Below are 19,561 nucleotides of genomic sequence, written 5' to 3'. Positions count from 1 at the left end.
CAAAAAATAATTCACTAGGCACTAACTTTTAAGAGCGAATCAGCTGAGTTACTTCAGAATGTTTTTTTAGTTGTGTTGAAAAATATTAACGATTTTTTATTTTTATTTTTCATACACTGTTTTGGATGTTTGTCGGTTATGCGTGATTTCAGCTGTTTTCACTGAGATTCAATTATTTTTAGAAGAGAAAACAGCTAAATAAACATAGTCTTGTAATTTAATTTGAAAGATCCTTGGATACAAACAAAGCTTTTTACTAAATTGAAGTTGTTGATACCAGCTAAGATCTAAAATTATCTACAGTGGTCATAAAATACGGTATTAACAGTTTTTTTAAAAATAGAAAACTATTAAATCAAATACAACTAGCATTAATTTCAGTACAAGATTTTAAAGTTTTAATGTCCTTTTAATGTGTATAACTTAGGGGTTGGGGAATGCATTACGAAACACATGCTCAGAGCTTTAAGGGGTCTCTAAACGGCATTTTTTTTTTCATTTTTTACTATTATTTTTCTGATCTGCAAGTCGATACTTGCAATAGCATATGATATATGAACCGTTATTTGTGAAAATAAAAGTCCATTTGGAGTTTAAAAAGTATCTTACTTACGATTTTCATAATCATTGTTGATTTTTGATGTTTCTTAAAATTATAGTGTTAAGAACTTCTCCCAAATTGATTAATCTTTGTCAATATATTTAAATTCATTCAAACAATAACCTTTAAAAGCCTCTGATTCATACCACTTTTCAAATGGACCTACTCAATTTTTAAAAATGTATTATTTCACTCCACTTTTTAAAAAGTGGACACGCGCTATAGCGTTAGAGAAGCCGTTTGTGCAATTTATGGTCATAAAAGAAGGTTGAAGGAAAGCAACACAACTGCATACAAGTGTTTAAGCAGCTCACTCGAGAGCATTTAAAAGGAATGTAAAGTTGTATTCAGGATGGATGCGCCCAGAACTGGACATAGTGTAGTCTTACGATTTTTAATGCTAGTAGTTGGATATTCATTGGAAACGAACATTCATAGTGAAAATGGAGGCTGTTCATAGTTAGCACTGGGGTTAGACACCTGTTCAGCACTCTGCCTGAGTAAAATAACTCATGCCACTAAAAGAAGGAAAAAAATGGTCGTTCTTGATATTAGCACTCCTTTGCATTAATTTAAATAGTAAAAAAAAATAGTTAAACAGTTATACGAAATCTACGATGCACTCCTTCTACCTTCATTAATTCACAATATGATGACGCGGTTATCACAATATATTTCTGAAAAAGTGTCCAATTTTTGTTGGGCCATCCTTTATAAATGCGTATCCTTTCAAAATTCGAAAAATTATTCAATTTTTTTTAAACCAAAATGTTAACAGGATGACACTAAGAATAACAAACCGTCATTTTAACAAATTAGTGGCCACAGTTTTTTTTTTTTTTTTTTTTTTTTTTTTTTTTTTTTTTTTTTTTTTTGAGTTCCAGAAATTAATCTTAAGCAGACGCTATATCGTAGAAGAAATTTTTCTTCGCAAATTCTGTTTCACCCCCATAACTAATTTATAATTAAAAATATAAAAAAAAATTGCGTTCTGGCAAACCTAGATTAAGTCATGAAGTTTCAATTTCTGAAAAAAAAGAAGAAATTCAAAATATCAAATGGCAAACAAATTAATAGAAGAGAAATTCCCCATTGCGTAATTCTAAATTATCCTCTCATAACTTGTTTTCATTTTGATATTTTGAAAATATCAGTATTTGAAGCTTCATGGTTTACTTTTTTCTTATTATTTTATTACTAGTTAATCCTTTTAATAACTGTAACTATTTAGCAGTCTGGGAGATTAGTTTGACTGGTGTAAGCAACAGGCACAGTAAATTTCATAAGAAACATGATGAATATTATATGAATATTATTAAACCACACGTTTTGCGGTTTCAAATTTTTTATTTCCATTAAAAAAAATCTTGCGTACTTTTAGTTGTAGTCAATATGCTTGCCTAATACTTTTTTCTTTTTTAAAAAAATCTATATAGAGCTTGCACAACCAGAGAAGATCCTTTGCAGTTGTCCTAGAGTTGATGTTCAATTACTGGAGCAGATGAGAGTAAGTTAAGTTCTTCACATATTTTCGATTAGACTTGGTAATTTAAATATTAACGCTTAATAACAGCAATCTAATTTTCCTTACTGTAGCAATAAGACGTTTTTCTTTTTCTTCAAAAAAATTTTTTTTTTCAGTCTTCAAAGGGATAACACGAAAACCCTTTTAAACACAAGTTTAATACAAGGATATTTTATTGACATAAAACTAAGTTTTTGTTTTAGGCATTTTTAAGTTAAACCATTAAATGTCCAAAACAAAATTTTCAAAAAATTTTGTCTTGGAACAAAAAAAAAATTTAACTTTTTCGGTGACTTTACGTTATTAGATTGAGCAAAACACGTTTTTTGTAGTTCATCCCATCGAGATAGAGATTATCTGTATTTAACATCACTTGGCGGGATGATATGGCTCGCGGCCAACGAATAGTCAAAATTTACTAATATCAAGTAACTTTCTCCGGTAGATATCCCTTTCAAGGAACAGTAAGACTCGTATTTCCACAGTATCGGTATTAAAACTTAGTATTGATGCAGTTTTAATAATCGCCAAATATATCAATATAATATACCTATATAGGTATACTTGGTAATTACTGCATAACCCTTCAACATTTGAGTTTTGGGCGAAATACTTATATCAGTGGCAGCAAACTAAAGACAACATTTTGAAAACAAATAGAATTCTTATAAGATCTTGATAAGGACTTTTAAAGGAGCATAAACATTTCTCTATCTGACCTTTCATTTATTGTTTAAAATATTTGTAATTAGTAGTGGTAAAATGTTCTTTTAATTCTAATTCATTAAAATATTAATAAACTATCTTTGCTATCAGGAAAAATATTTTCTGAAACTACGGAAAACCAGTTAGATTTCTTTTTAAAACTGCAGAAACTACCGTAATACCACTAGTACATATTACTAAAATTTACGCAGATAAGCGTTATCTGAGAAATTTTACGATTCCCCTAAACGAATTTCCCATTAATCTTTTCTTCATTAACTTTGTTTTTCCTCACGTAGCGTATTTTTTTAAATTTTATTTTAATCGAAACATATTATCAATATTAATTAAACTTTTGTATCAATAATAATATGGCTAATAATATCCCCAAAATGAATAAGTATCTTTACATCATTAACTTGTAATGAATTTTTTTAAATTTTTAATTAATACATATTATCAACATTAATTAAGCATCATTGTCGTCAATAATAGTGTGGCAATTTTCCATTTCAATTGGGTACTTGCAACTTGAGATGACGATTGCTGATACTCAGAAACGTGATCTATGATCTCAGCACCGGCTGATCGTTTATAAACAAAAACGGTGTGTTAATGGCGGACTAAGTAGCTCCACATAAGTTAGGATGTCACTAAGTTAATTAAATACAACGCCGTACCGCAAATCGAATTTGTTAAAGTATAATTATTTCTCTTCTACGTCTTTTACATAATTTAGATTTATCATTTCTTTATGTATTTTATGGAAACCGCGATTTTTAGTTTTGAGTACCTGGCAGCTTTAATGCATAATTAGTTTTCTATGTTCTACACGGCTTCGTGCCAGTCTTTGTGATAAGTAAAAAATATATAGTAAAATAACTCGAATCTTAGTGAAAGAAAAAAGAATGTGTCACTTATGAGGATTGATACTTGATGAGCTGGGCTTACACGAAATAGAATGGAAAGAACAGTGAAAACGTAAACGAATGTCACGTTTCAACAACCAATCAGGATCGAGATACCCACACCACGTCACTTGCAGGTATCCCAACGTTGATTTTATATACACCCTTCTGTACAATGTACATATCTTTTTCCTACTCATCCAAAGTAAGTAAAAGATAAATACTACTTTAATCGGTACTCAAAGTAAACTTTTATAGAGAAAATAATTTATTTTCCCCACAAATATTGGTGAGAATTATCGTCTGCTTAGTTTTTAACTTTGATCTAGTTCATAAAATTAAGTTGCTATAGTAACGGTTTACTTTGCTTTTTTTCTTTTGAGCTTGTTCATTCTTTTTTGTGGAGAAGAAACAAAATGGCTTTGAGCTTATATAAATTTATTTATTTTTGAGCATTAATATGAGTAGGAAATATTTACGCCATTTTATATCTTTAATAAGATAATAATGTAATTGAAAGTAAGTAAATAAGATAATAATATAATTTAGGGGTGCTCAACCTGCGGCCCGCGGGCCAAATGCGGCCCTTCGATTACTGAAGTGCGGCCCGCGAGAGCTTCTAAACACAATAAAAATTTGTTAAAAAATGGCAATTTTTAATCGCACTTTTAAGTCATCATGTTTTGACACAATCAATTTTAACAGATTCTTTAGTAAATGTACGTTTAACGCGCTTTCTTTAACCCGATTTTATCGTAAATATAAATTATTTTTTTTAAAACAGTTATTTCCGCTTTTCTACGTGATTTCGAAAATCCCGAATTTTTATTATGACGCGAGTTTCAGTTCGCCCATTTAAATAATCACTTTTTTTGTGACGATTTCATCTTAAATATAAGTGATTTTTTATCTTTTTTTTCTTCTTAAATTCTTTCTTTTTTAACAATTTTTTCGGCAGTTATTGCTATGCATTCCCACGTATCATAAAAAATTCCAATTATTCTATTATGACATGCAAATTTTAAATCGTGCATTTGACACGCTTTATTCATGCTGAGTTCAGCATAAATATAAGTAATTTCCCCCCCCCCCAATTATTTCTATACTTTTCCACGTGATTTTGACGATCCCGTTATTTAACTATGATGTTATTACGACACGTGACTCTTAATCGCGCAATTAAGTAATCACTTTTTGATACGGTGCAGTTTTATCGTAAATCCTAGTTATTTTTTCCGCAAAGAATATGATTTGGTCGAATGTGGTAATGAATTGTGATTTGGTCAAAAACCAAATATTCGGTAAAAAAAGAAGAAAAAAAGCGACTGAACGCCGTACACTTGGGGCCAAATAGCAAAATCTTTTAGCAGTATAGCAACACTGAAACTAAAATTTCAATGCTCAGAATAATATTTCCTGGAAAAACGTATTCATAAATTAACTCTAAAAAATGAGGCCAATCAAGAACGTTTTTGAAAATGTCGAAAATCGAAACAGAGAACATAAAAATCAATCTTAATTTTTGAAAGAAAATTTTAAAGCTGAACTTCTCAGTTTTCCAATTACCAGAAAAAGCCAAGAAAAAAGAATTAAGTCAACAGAAATGCTATTAAAAATTACTGCGTTATAATAAAAATGTCTAAAAAAAAGTTTTTTTTATTTAAAGAAAATAAAGTTAGAAAAAACGTTCTTAATTTTTTAAATGGAAATCTTATGCTGAAAATCGTAATTTAAATTTTTCTTATTGCCATAATTTTAGAAGAAAAAAAATTGCTATAAAATTAATTTTGTTAGTAACTTTATTTTTAAAAAAAATGCTGAGTCATAATAAAAATGCCGAAAAAAAATAAAAACAGATTTTTCTTAGTTCCAGAAACAAAACTTTAATACTGAAAATCACACTTTTCTATGTTACTGGTTATTTATATTACAGTACAGGGAAAGAGTGATAATAAATTAATAGTATGAGACGTTCTGTTGGGTTATAATGAAAACAGCAAAAAATGGAAAAAAGTCCTTCTCAATTCTCAAAGTATCGAAAAAATGACAAAATTGACTTGTATGATTATAATTTTAAAAAAAAAGTATATAAAAATTCAAAAATAAAAAAAAAACTTAGAAAAATACATTTCTAAAGAATATTCTGCCGAATATTTGACTGATCATTCAACCAACTGAATTTTTCACAGAAGGGCCAAATACTCGTTACATCTCTAATTTAAATGCAATGTTTTTGCAACTTGAGAAATTCATAAAATGGCGGAAAACGTGAATTTTTAAGCTGCTCACTGTTTGCAGTTTAGATTTCAATTTTTTGTTGCTTAAGTGATCTTTTTCGATAAAAAAAGAAAATTTTTTACGATATTAAAAAATCTAATAATTAATAAAATGAAATAATAAAGAACATTACAAAATAAGCATTGAATTTTATTTTCCTATACTATCACAGTTTTGCTTTTATTTTAGGCTTTTGTTCAAAACCTATAAATTTTCTACAATTAAAATATTTAATTTGAATTTATATGACTTAATTATGATAAATTTTTTCCTACTTTCATTCTGTGGGCATAGCAGTTTTTTTTATTTATTAGAATTTACGAGACGTATCCAGAAAGTAAGTTTCCCTATCTTTTTTAAAAAAGGAACTCATACTTTCAGGAACATATTTTTTGGCAACAAGTACAGCAATGTTTCAGCTATTTTTCAAAATAGCAACATAGAATTGAGTCACTTGTCGTATCATGGGTTCAACTTTTGTATACATCTGTCGTAAAACTCTGCCGCCTGTGAATGGAACCACGTTGAGAAACAGTAAACGCTGACCGTTACTGTGAAACACTGCGGAAATTGCGACGTGCCATTCAAAACAAGAGGCGTGGAATGCTTACTGCATGTGTTGTGCTCCTCCATGACAATGCTCTTTCACATACAGCTCGACGCACAGCAGCTGTTTTGACGAAATTTGGCTCGGAGTTGTTTGATCATCCACCGTACAGCCCTGATCTTGCTCCCAGCAATTTTCATGTTTTCTTGCACCTCAAGAAATTCCTGTCCTCCAGTGAGCTTTTTGGCAACGACGAAGATCTGAAGACGTCTGTGCTGGTTCCTTTACAGGCGGCAGAGTTCTACGACAGAGGGATACAAAAGTTGATCCCACGATACGACAAGTGTCTCAATTCTGGTGGTGGCTATGTTGAAAAATAGCTGAAATATTGCTGTACTTGTTGCCAATAAATATGTTCCTGAAAGTATGAGTTCTTTTTTTTTAAAAAAATTGAGAAACTTACTTTCTGGATGCGTCTCGTAATTCTAAAATGAATTTTCGTATTGCATGAAATGATAAAAAAAAAAACTTTTCTTCAATGTTTATTTATTTTGATAAATCTATTGTTCATATAATAAGAATAGCAATTTTTTTTTGTAAAAAAAAAATTATAAGTTTTTTTACTTTTGAATGAATTCTAAAAATGGAACACCTTTAATTTTTTACAAATTACTAAGTTTATTGATAAAAAAAATAGAACGCTAATATTTAAATAAACATTACTATATTTGTCATTAACATGTCTCAATACATGTTCGGCCCTTCGTTATCCAACCTGCTGTGCAAGTGGCCCTTCACTCAAAAAGGTTGTGCACCCCTAATGTAATTGTAAAATAAATCATTTCGTGTGTTGTAAGTTGTTTTATGGAATAATCAAGGACACTGACATCTTTAATTCTGGTTCGAAGTTCAAAACGGAATAAATATAGTAACGCCTATTTTTCCTAAACATTGCCTGTTATTTTAGTAGATTATTATTATATTATATTTTAATTGAAAGGGTTACTTTTTCATTTCATAAAAAAGTTTCCAATGTGAAATCACTGGGCGTAAGTAAATTCAACTGTTTAAATACTTTCTATTATTTTCTTATGTCACGATTATTTTTTAAAAATAAATAAAAAGATAAACAAAATAGCTGAATTTACTTGAGTCACCGAAATGGATATTAACCCCTTCCTTCTCACTCCCGTGAAAATGACGGGGTGAGGTTTCGCCCTCTATTTCTGGGTTGGAGTGTTCTGTAGTAACGCGCCATTAAGAATATTATTTCCAATGAGCTGCACAATCGGTCTTGCCGATGAGCAGACCTAGTGCGTTCTCCAGAGGCGGTATCCACTCTTTCAGGACCAGCACAATGGGTGAGATACCGTTGGTCATGTTAATTTGGACGTCTAGTTTCTGCCACACTAGATGGCAGCACCGAGACTCTATTTGGATGCTAAACAGCACTAGGAATTTAATTTTGCCGGAAATGCCAAGAGCCAATAAGGCACTCCAGGGATCTTTTACATGCTGCATAATCATACGACATGGCCGCTGAGGATTTTCTGCATCTTGAAAATCCGGTGTCTGGGCCGGGGATCGAACCCGCAGACTTGGCCTCAGAAGGCCGATCAAATTTTATAAGGTAAAGTGCAAAATTTGAACGAATTAGATCGAAAAGTTCCTGAAGAAAGCCAAATTTTAACTAAACGACTTCACTAAAATGCGATTTTTTTTAAAAGAGTAATTTGAACAATGTTATTGAGCATAACTCTAATTACATGATACTATGGTCCAACTATAAAACAGCATGCTTCCAATCAGCACCATATCATGCCTGTAGCAAATTTGCACGGTATTATGGTTCATCCCCTGACCAATTTCTTTGAGGGAGTAGATTTAAACGCAGTTCATTGAATCAAATTGAACGAATCATCAAATTTGAACGATGTTATTGTGCTTTTTCAACTTTGATTACACAATACTTCGGCTCAATTCGAACGAAAGGATGGTTCAAATTAACACCTTACCAAGGCTGTAGCAAATTTGCACGATATTATTATTCATTGCAGAACCGATTTTTCTAAGAGTGTAGATTAAAATTCGGTTCATTTAGATTAGATAAGCGATTTGATCATTATTTTCGTTCTTTTTAGCTTCGATTGCACAACAGTATTGTCAAGTACAAGCAAAAGCATGGTTCAAATCGACTCCTTATTAAGTTTGTTGCAAATTCACTCATTATTATGGTCCATCGTTGAAATTTTTGGGGATCTTTTACATGCCGCATAATCATACGACATGGCCGCTGAGGATTTTCTGCATCCCGAAAATCCGGTGTCTGGGCCGGGGATCGAACCCGCAGACTTAGGCTCAGAAGGCCGACGACAAACCAACTGCGCCACCCAGCCACACCATTAAGAATAAAACTAATGCAATTTTTTTTGCCCGCAAAACATTTTATTTCTCATTTTACACACCAGATGGCAATACCAGGATATTTTTAAGGTAATTGTAGATTGTTTATTTTAAACTAGATGTCAGCACTAATCATGGATACAGAGATAAAAAAAAAATAGGCACTTTCATTACCGTTTTCTTGGAAATTAACCGATCGTTAAGGGGTAAACAGTTGAACAATATTAAGTAGTAAAATATAAGAAGAAAAGGCTTGGCTCTTTAATTTCGCTTATTACAAGACAATAAAAACTGCATACTATTATTTTACAGAAATTACTATTATAACCGCATATTATTATTTCATAAAAACTGCAATTATTTTATAGAAATTGGGCTGCCGTACAACTGCAGACAACGGTGATGTAGCTGAACATGCAAGAGTTTTGATTCTCGCTATAAAACCCCCAGTTGTACCATCTGTTTTGAAGGAGATCACCCAGTACATAACTCCTCAACATTTAGTCATCTCTGTAGCTATGGGAATTACAACACGACAGATAGAGCAGGTAAGCTTCTGTATTTACGCACGATCCAATTCAAATTTTAATATATTGAAGAACAAGGTTTAAAAAGAAATATCAAGAAGCGATACAACATTATTATTAACTAAAATAAAAGCAAATTTCTGATAATTAAAAATACAAATTCATGCCTTAACTTAATAACATTATTTGCAATTTTCAACCTCAGTCAGAAATTAAAATAACCCATTGTGCAACGTAAACTAAGTACCTATCTGGAATTAAAAGGTAATTAAATTTAAAAGCTTAGTTATTATAATTAGTATTACCTATAAGATAATAATTAGACTTGTATTGAATGCTCACAACTCGAGAAAAAGTGCCTAATCATGTGATTTAAATCAGATTTCGTTGGATATCTATAAGTGACATCACGCATGTGCATCGAACCTGATAGGTTTTTGAATGGACAAAGGCCACGATTTACTTACGACAACGTTGCTTGTAGGTATCCTAGTAATTTAATACAGCCAGACATCACATCCCTGAGTTATACTGCAGCATGTGTGCATGTACAGTGAGCAAAATATAAACGGACCACCCAGAAAAACTTTTGGTCTAATCATCGGATTTTCACGCTCTAGGATTCGATCTTAATGATTCGAGGGGGTGATTTCAAATATGCTGATTAATTAGTGCAGACGATAATTCAAGTTACGAAATCAGACACAAAAATATACCTTTTCGGAATAAACATACCTCTTTTTCCAACGGATTCGGATTTCTGACACCCAAAAAATAGGGGGTAGCCACAATCCGGGACATATGATCCCAATAGTTTGTCCAGGAGAGCTGTCAAAAATTGAATCTATAAATTTTAATTTTACTTTTAGCGTATTTCGCTATATCTCGAGATACTTTTAAGCGAATTGAAGAATTTTGCACACAATTATGAACTTAGTTTACTCAAAGACATTTCCATGCAAAAATTATTTTTAGTGAGAATTTATTATTTTATTTAATAATAGTCGAAAAAAATTTAAATTGTAAGGTGTAAAATGTTTACATCATTTTAAAGAGTGTATTTTTACATGAAAAAATACAAAGTTTGAGCAAAATCAGCTGAATAGTTCCTGAAAAATCGAATTTTTTTATAAAAAAATATCGTCCTTTTCAAAATTCGATTTCTCAGAAACTAATCAACCGATTTCGTATAAATTTTGTGTTTTGCCATTTAAAATTGCATTCTTCAAAGCGATGTAAAAATTGTATACCTTACAATTCAAAAGTTTTTTCGTCTATTATTAAAAAAATAATAAATATAAACTAAAAGTTATATTTTTCATGGAATTACCTTTGGATAAAAGGATTTTATAATTATGGGCACACATTTTTCAATTCGCTTAAAAAGTTCTCGAGATATGATGAATTACTCAAAGAGTAAAATCAACATTACTTAATGCCAAACTTTGACCACTCTCTTAACCAAACTACTTTGACCCTATCTCCCAGATAGCCAGATTTTGGGGGTCAGAAATGCGAATCCATCGAAAAATGGGTGTGTTTTATCAGACAAAGTACGTTTCTGTGTCTGATTTCGAAACTTAAAATATTGTCTGCACTAATTAATTAGCATATTTGAGGTCACACCCTTTAACCTTTAAGATTGAGTAATAGAACGCAAACCATCCTGATCATTAGATCAGGATGATCCGTTTCTTATTTAGCACTCAGTATACAACTCTCTACAACAGTGGTTTCCATCCGGCCCGCCAACTAAAATATATTAGTTGTCATTTTTTTGCGGACGATTTTCGTAAAAAATCTGTATGGGTTTAAAATACTTTTCTCGTTAATAAAAACCTAATTTCTTCGTTTCTGTGAAATTTATCATACCAACGGTGCAAAAAAATATATATATTTCTCAGGTTTTGCATCCAAGAAAATATTTATTCAAATACAAAAATAATCGTGTATGTTGCTCTTTTCCATTTCATTTTTTTAATATTTTGTGAATATAATTTAGCATGTGTGTATCAGAAATTTTCTCTAAGGAATTCTCCGATTTAACTTCTTGAAACCACCCATTTTAGACGAAAATATTTACACACACATTTGTAAATTTTAAATGTTAATATCTATTCTCTGGTGGTTGTAGCAGACAAACCTCAATTTTCTCATTGAAAATTTTGTGTGCTACTATGCAAATTTTAATACCAACCTTTTTAAAGTTTTATATCTTAACAATTAAATATCTGTTGCACATTAATTGTTTAATACATGGGTGCACATTCATTGTTGATTGTTGAGCGCACAATGAAGTTATAGTAGCCCGAATTTTTTAATATGGAATTAAATATTTTTAAAAATCTACTTCTTATTTTAATTTGTAATTCAATACTTTTGTTTTGTACAACTTGGTAAGAATCTGACAGTAATATTTAATGTTCCTTCAAACATAAAAGAGTCCTATATAAAATTTTGATAAAGTTGCGGCCCGCCATTTGATTTGTGTTTTTAATTGTGGCCCCCTGCCTCATGTAAGTTGGAAAATCCTGCTCTACAATATATACAATTTTAATATAAAATGCACGCGTTTAAGTAACATAAATTACCATTTATTAAAATTTACATTACAATTAAATATGTTGCTTTCTATTTGCGGACTTCCCCTTCGTTCAAACTTGTTAAGAATATAAATCATTCCATCCATGTAGTCCATGTGATTTAGTATTTTTTTTTTTTTTATGAATTTTTTTTTAAACGAATTTTAACAAAATAGTTGTTATACAAATATTTTTAAATTAGTAGTTATAAAAAATTCTTGATTTAGTGTGGTAAGACAATAGATTTTTTGTTCGTAATCTGAATAATCCTACATGTTTCTCAAATTAGGTTCTCCCACCGAAATCCCGAGTGATCAGAGTCATGCCAAACACGCCAGCTTTAGTGAGGGAAGGATGTTCCGTGTTTTCGTGTGGTAAGAACATACTGGAGGAAGATCCAGGTCTTGCCCATAAAATATTCTCTAGTGTTGGTATTTGTGATCAAATAGAGGAAGACTTATTGGATGCTGTCACTGGTCTCAGTGGAAGTGGTCCTGCTTATGTAAGTCTATTTAAATACTCTTCTACATAAATTTCAAGAAATTCGTTTAAATTATTTTAAAATACAATATGTAAAGAATATTTTTCTACCTTTTTTTTAAAAAAAAGTACACCAATGTTATTAAATTTTAACTCACATCTTCTAAAGCTGGCAAGTGAATGATCATGACAGGATTTTACAAGGCAATACTTGAATTACGGAAGCTCTTGCAAACATATTCGTCCAGAAATGATGTTACATCGGACATACAGTTCTTTTAAATGACCTGGTCAAGGTCCTCCTACTGCCTAGCATATTCATTGGGCTTCTAAAAATTGGCGTGCCGTACTCATTCAGAAAGATAAAGTTTTTAGATTTTACGTCCTCATTTGAGCTGAAAGACTCTATCTTGAATTTCACAGTGATGGATTCAAACATATCGGTGCCTAGAGTTCGCGATACTGGAAATTATTGTCAAGGATGTAGCCATTTACTGCCAATCAAACATATATGTTTTCAGTCATAGAAGCCCTTTTCGAACGATTTTAAGAGAAAAAAGAATGCTCTGCCTCTAAGACTGGCAGTTCTATATCTACTGTTTGGATCGTAAATAACCAATCCCCCCCCCAGAAAATTACAGTTGACTTGACTGTTTTATCTAGTTTTCAGAACAGATGTATCAACAGCATTGACACATCTGCCCTTATTTTTCATTTTGTTCAAAGATTTAACCGAAAACTATACTTTATTTTCTACACACAACTGGGCAAAAAATTGAAATGTCATTTTTTTTAAAAAAAATCACTTAGCTCTGCTAATCTAATAAAGAAATTTTTGTTTTGATTTTATATATGAAGCATGAAGGAATTTGATCGAAAAGTTTGAGTTGCTAAATTTAAAAATTTTAAGTAATAGACTAGGCCAATTTCCTTCTTTAAAATTGCAGTTGGAAACTATGTTAAAACTTGACCGAGACAGCCTGGTTGTTAGACCGTTGTGTCCATGTCCAAGAGTTTGTGAGTTCGATCCTTACCGGTAGAAGACTCCCCGTGAAATAAATGGTGACTGGTGCATGTTAAATCTGTCAGTTCACAAAGTCCTGCAAATTCCCATAACAAATCAATACTTCTGAGGGTACTGAATTGAAGAATGGTCATTCACAGGTTCAGGTCAAAATTACGAACTGTGGATGAATGAATCGATGTATGAATACGGGTCCACCCTTTAATACGGGCTGTCACGAGTGCGTGGTTGAAAATTTATTCTTGGCCATAGATGGCGCCACTAAAAAACAAGAAACGCACCCTAGTCTTAAATTCGCTTGATTTCACCAAGCAGGCTTGCTGGTTAATTGGCAAGGGGCATTATAAACAACAATGCGTAAAAACTAGTATTACTAATATAACTTAATAAAATAGTTTTTAAAAAAAACTTTTTTTTGCAATGAATTAGTTTTAAATCAAGCCAGGTGGCCGAGCGGTTAGCACGCCTGACTGCGACGCCAATGGTCGAGGGATCGAATCTCGCTCTGGGCATGGATGTTTCTCTCTCTTGTGTGTGATGAGTGAATGTGGCCCACCCTATGAACGGTTTTGTGGCAGTGTGGCGTGGGCAATGTTACTCGCCTCCGTGACTTTGGTTCACAGGTGCCCACTGGGTAACGCGAAATGAGTAACACCTCTGGCATCTTCTAAGGCGAAACAAATAAAGTTCAGTGCCTGCCATTCGAAAAAGAAAAAAAAAAGTTTTCAATTAATGAGCTTCATAAATTAAATGTAAAAAGTTTTTAATGCACTTTAAATTTTCCGAGATGGGGAGAAAAGTGTATTTAACATTAAGGGGCTCAAAATGTCGACCTCTCTCTTCTCTAAACTATAGAAACACTATTTTTTAGTGTTTGGTCAAAAATCATCTGTTTTTTTTTTTTTTTTTTTTCAAAGAAAATACATTTTTGTGTCAGGTTTTATAACTAAATCAATAGTTAGCATATTTGAAGAAACAACATTTAGAACTAACAAATTTTTTAAGATTATATCAAGTTCTGCTTAAGAATGCTATTTGCTATTAAGAGGTGGAAGTCCTAAGTGAACGTATGAGGTTTTCTTTTTCATCTGTGTTTCTTACCTACTCTAGACAACATACTACTACATAGACCTCTTAAAAGCATTTCTGGGGTGGACTAGCTTATACATTGTATGAACAAATTATGAAAACTGCTGAATGTCTATGACTGCCTACTTTACGTTACACTTTCAACCATGGCCAAGCATCTAGACCAAATTGTAGGACTATCTTTTAACGGCCATTGTAGAAATGCCACGTAATTTTTGACCCCGGCCATATGACATGGGCAATGTCTGAGCTTGTACCCCTTACTCTAAACTTCTACACCACAACTAATGAGATCATTTGCAGCCACTGCATATTTAACGGGCACCTTGCTGAGTATACACGCCGTATGTCTTGTCGGTTGCCAGGATCGAACTCATGACATCTGACTCTTCACCAGCGTGAGAGACTCCTTAACCGACAGCGCTACCGGAGCGCACACATTGAGTATATAATATCTCACTACAACTGACAAAGTCTCTTCTCCTTAGGATTTTAAACTTTCTTTGAAGATTGACATAAGAAAATGTGTGTATCATGTTTTTTTAAAAAAATATGACAACAGTATATTTAAATGTAAATTGAGCTTCAAAATTTTCATCTACACTGAGTATAACTATTTAGGTCAAATTTAATTTACCAATAATCCATATACAGGTTCTCTGTTTTTTATTAATTAGTTTTCTTTTTATATATGTTTAGTAATTCTTTAAAATTGATGGAAACTATTTTTAACACACAATTTTCAATATGTAATGCATATATTTAAATATATATTTTCCGATCATTTAAATATGTGCCTGTTTTTTTTTTCCCTTCAGGCTTATATGGCGATTGAAGCCTTAGCAGATGGAGGTGTTAAGATGGGTATAAGACGAGATCTGGCAGTAAAATTAGCCGCTCAAACATTACTGGTAAGTTTTTTTTATGTTAACTATAGCTTAATACTACAAAACATATCTATGTTTTACAAGTACACCTGAAGGATTCAGATCTTAATAATGACTTAACTGAATGAAAATATTCTTACCATAGTATTTTTACATTTAAGATGTGAGTCAATATTGTATAAAGGTTAAAATAGATGCAAGATGAATTATATCTAATTACAAATAGTATTTACATAAAAATAAATAGAATGAATTGGATCACCCACATGATTCGAATGAGTAACGACAACACAATAAAAAAGATAGTGCTTTTTAGACCCACTGGAAAAAGAAAGCGGGGAAGGCTTCAGTGGGCTGACTCAGTGGAGTCTGATTTTCTCGCAATTAATAAAAAAAATTGGAGATCAAAGATAAATCGGAAGTCGTCATGGAGAAATCTTCAGAGGAAGGCATTGGCTCACATTGGGCTGTCTGGCCAACTATGATGATGATGACAAATAGTATTTAAATACTAATAGTGTCTAGCAAATGTTTTTTTTTTTTCCTTCTAAAATAACACAATAATGCATTCAAGTTAATTACAGACTGGGGATGATGAAATATTTTCATTTTTAAACATTGAAAGTCATTCCTAGATTGGACCTTTCTGCAGATGTTAAAATATAATTTATTATTTACTATATTTTCATTTATTTATTTCAAAACCATTTATTCTACATTAGCATCTAATCTTTAATGATATTGTAATTTAGTATTTAAAGAAAATTTTCATTCATATTTTCTATAGAAATGTACACTACCCTAGAATAATGGAAGACGGAACACTTTCACTTTTTAACATTTTTTTAAATTTCTCAATAAATACTCAAAGGCATATTTTGTAAATTTAAAGTTGTTTAGATGAAGCGATTTTTCATACTTTGCAATAAGGTTTAGAGCTTTCAGAGGATTTAGGAGCCGATAATAAATCACAAAAGAAAACTAATATTTTTTAAATACCCTTTGCCAGAAAATCAAGCAAGAAACTTGCAACTTGTACTGATTACTCTAATTGTTGTTTGAAACAACTGCATAAAGTTTCGTAATTCTAGTTTAAACATTTATAGAAATATGAGCATTTTTATAGAAAGCTTTTTTTTTTTTTTTTTTTTTTTTTTTTTTGTCTTATGTTTTTTTGCTCCAACTTTAAAAATAATCACGAAAATTAAACGAAATATTTGGAGCAAATTAATTTTAAATACAAAAATTTTGTCTTAAAATTTGAAAAAAAGTTTGCTTAAATCTGTGCAAGATATGAGTATTTAAAGTAGTTCTTTTGTAATGCTACAGGCTAAAAAAAAGTCTTATATGAATATCTTAAAAATGTAAAAAGTTTCAATAAATTTTCTATGTAGTTTTTGCACTTTTTAAAATAAAGCTCAAAATGATTAGTTTTCCACAATCTTTTTTTTTCAGTTGTCTGGTTATAAGGTAGTGTCATTTGCATTGCTACAAAATAAAATTATGTTATTATAATAAATATATATTAACAAAATAAAATAATAAAAAAATATAATGTATTGCATTATAATAACTTATTGCAAAGTATGAAAAAATCGCTTCAATTAAACAACTCTGAAGTTACAAAATAACCCTCTTGAGAAATTTTTAAAAAATTCTTCCATTCTCTTCCATTATTTAGGGCAGTGTATATGTTTTATATATATAACCACAACTTTCATTCCCAGTTGCAATAACCGTAAACTGTCAACGCCTGTATTTTACTCTAAGGGGAAAACAAAATTATGAAAATGATTCTATCAATGTGATATAATATTGCTTCTGTATCATAAAACTCTTTATTTAATGCACGAATATCTCATATTTATGAATAGTTTTTGACTTATTCTTAAGATACCTTGCATAATCCCCTTTATAGGGATCTGCAAAAATGGTCCTTGACACACAACAACATCCAGGTTCCCTTAAGGATGATGTATGCTCACCTGCAGGAACTTCAATACAAGCAGTCCACGAATTGGAGAAAAGTGGATTCAGATCTGCACTTATTTCTGCAGTAGAATCTGCAACGCGTAGGTCAAAAGAAACAGGAGGAATGCTCTCATAAGAGATCATATTTTACTTTGCAATTTTATATGTGATGTAAATTTGTATTTATTATAGCCAAGCTCAATATTAAAGAGAATTTTTTAAATCTATTTATACGTCATTACCAAAACAATACAGGGTGCTCATGAAGACCGCTCTTAACATCTCTTTGAAGCGTTTTTTAAAAGGAATGGGAAGAAGGTAAGAAAGGACAAAAAACACTCTCAAAATCTGACAATAAAGAAAGGTGGGTGTACAGTAGGGCTGGACGATATAGAAATTTCTTAAATCGATATAATCAACCCTTTTATATCGCGATATTAGGTTATATCGATTTAACAATCTAAACGACAAAACTAAGAAATAAATCCACAGTACCCCTTCCTCTATTCAAATGTATTGTTGTTGTTTTTTTAACTCACTTACAGTCAACTCCTAGTCCACAGAAATTTTGACAAAGTTGTTCTGATTATGAATAATTTTTTGCAGATATTCAAAAGCTTATTTAAATACTACAATTTACTAATTTTACTCTGTAACTTTTCACTAAAGGTATTGGAGAATATTGTTTACCTTTTTCTTTTGCATTTATTTTATTAGTAAAAAAAATTAAAAACTTTCACTTTCTCTGTACATATATAAATAACTATACATTAATATTTTTATTGAAAATATACATAAATGAACTAAGACTAGTTTAAAATTCATCATCATGCCTGCGCCCTAGTTTTTAGATTGCACCTGGAAATTTCCCATTCCTATCATAATTTTTTTCCTTTAATAAAAAATATACTTTGTAAAGAGTCACTTTTGAAAGTTTGCTGTTAAAATATATATATATATTGAAAATTTGAAATCCATATTTTTTTTCTGAGCAATGAATCAAACTATCTTACTTGATTTTATAAAGTGTATTACTATTTATAATTTGTAGTAAGTGGACAATTTTTAAAAGTATCAGGAATATAGTGCTGGAGAACTTTAAATGGAATTCAGACTTTTTATTATTTCCAAAGTAATTTTAATCATAATAAAGATTTTATTTAGTATTCGGCATCTCCAACGACGAAAAAAAGGAAAAAAATATTTTTGAACAACCAGTATAATCAAAAACTGTAAATGTTTTTAACTTTTACAACATGTTATAGCTTTGATAAAAAAGTTTGGATGAATTTCAACAGAAATAGCATGTATTTTCACGAAAATATAAAAAATTTTTTTTTTTACTTATGTTCATTGTTTTCTCTAGTTACCAAAACAGCAATTATATGTTTGGGACACGGAATTTAAAATTTAATGAAGAGAATAGATTTAGTGATAGATTCACCCCCCCCCCTTCCCGGCAATGACAAAAAAAAAAAGTATATCAGTAATAAGATGCAATTTCCTTTTATTCCAAATTTAAATTTTTTAGTTGTTATTGTTTTTGTTAATTTACATCGCACTAGAGCTGCATAATGCGCTATTGGCGACGGTCTGGGAAACATCCCGGAGGATGATCCGAAGACATGCCATCACAATTTTGACCCTCTGCGGAGGGGATGGCACCCCCGCTTCGGTAGCCCGACGACCTGCGCGCAAAGTCGAGCACTTTACGGTAGCACAGTTTAACGAGGACCAATACCGCACACCCTCGGTCCCTATGCAGACTGATCCAAGTGGTCACCCACCCGCACACTGACCGTAGACAGTGATGCTTGACTTTGGTGATCTGCTGGGAACCTTGTCTTAACGATCCGTCCTCTGCGGGACTTAATTTTTTAGTAAAATACGTTTAAGGTAAGATTTTCCATATCAGCACCAAAGTAATCGCTATGCATCGGTGATTTCCGGCAGCAGCACGCAAGAAACTAAATAAAAACAACAACACAAAAAAGGCTAATTTGAAAGTTAAAAATCGTTAACTTCCCCTTTCAAT

The 19,561-nt window shown here is 31.3% G+C and overlaps 1 protein-coding gene across 5 annotated transcripts in view; it reads left to right on the top strand.

Moving 5' to 3' along the window:
• The window catches only part of LOC107452833 (pyrroline-5-carboxylate reductase 2), a 43,711-nt gene extending 25,958 nt beyond the window's left edge, over positions 1-17,753 (top strand). For all 5 annotated transcript variants that reach the window (XM_043047243.3, XM_043047244.3, XM_087163932.1 and 2 more), the window contains exons 2-6: positions 2,038-2,108; positions 9,335-9,514; positions 12,365-12,577; positions 15,487-15,579; positions 17,474-17,753. In XM_043047243.3, the coding sequence (XP_042903177.1) occupies positions 2,038-2,108; positions 9,335-9,514; positions 12,365-12,577; positions 15,487-15,579; positions 17,474-17,662 (746 nt within the window). In that variant the 3' untranslated portion in view covers positions 17,663-17,753. The remainder of the gene's footprint in view (positions 1-2,037; positions 2,109-9,334; positions 9,515-12,364; positions 12,578-15,486; positions 15,580-17,473) is intronic.
• Positions 17,754-19,561: the final 1,808 nt, after the last annotated feature.

Source organism: Parasteatoda tepidariorum, chromosome 5, assembly GCF_982258835.1.
Source record: "Parasteatoda tepidariorum strain Cologne lab strain chromosome 5, Ptep-v5.0, whole genome shotgun sequence".
NCBI classification, from domain to species: Eukaryota; Metazoa; Arthropoda; class Arachnida; order Araneae; family Theridiidae; genus Parasteatoda; species Parasteatoda tepidariorum.
This window is presented reverse-complemented; position numbering and strand designations above follow the sequence as displayed.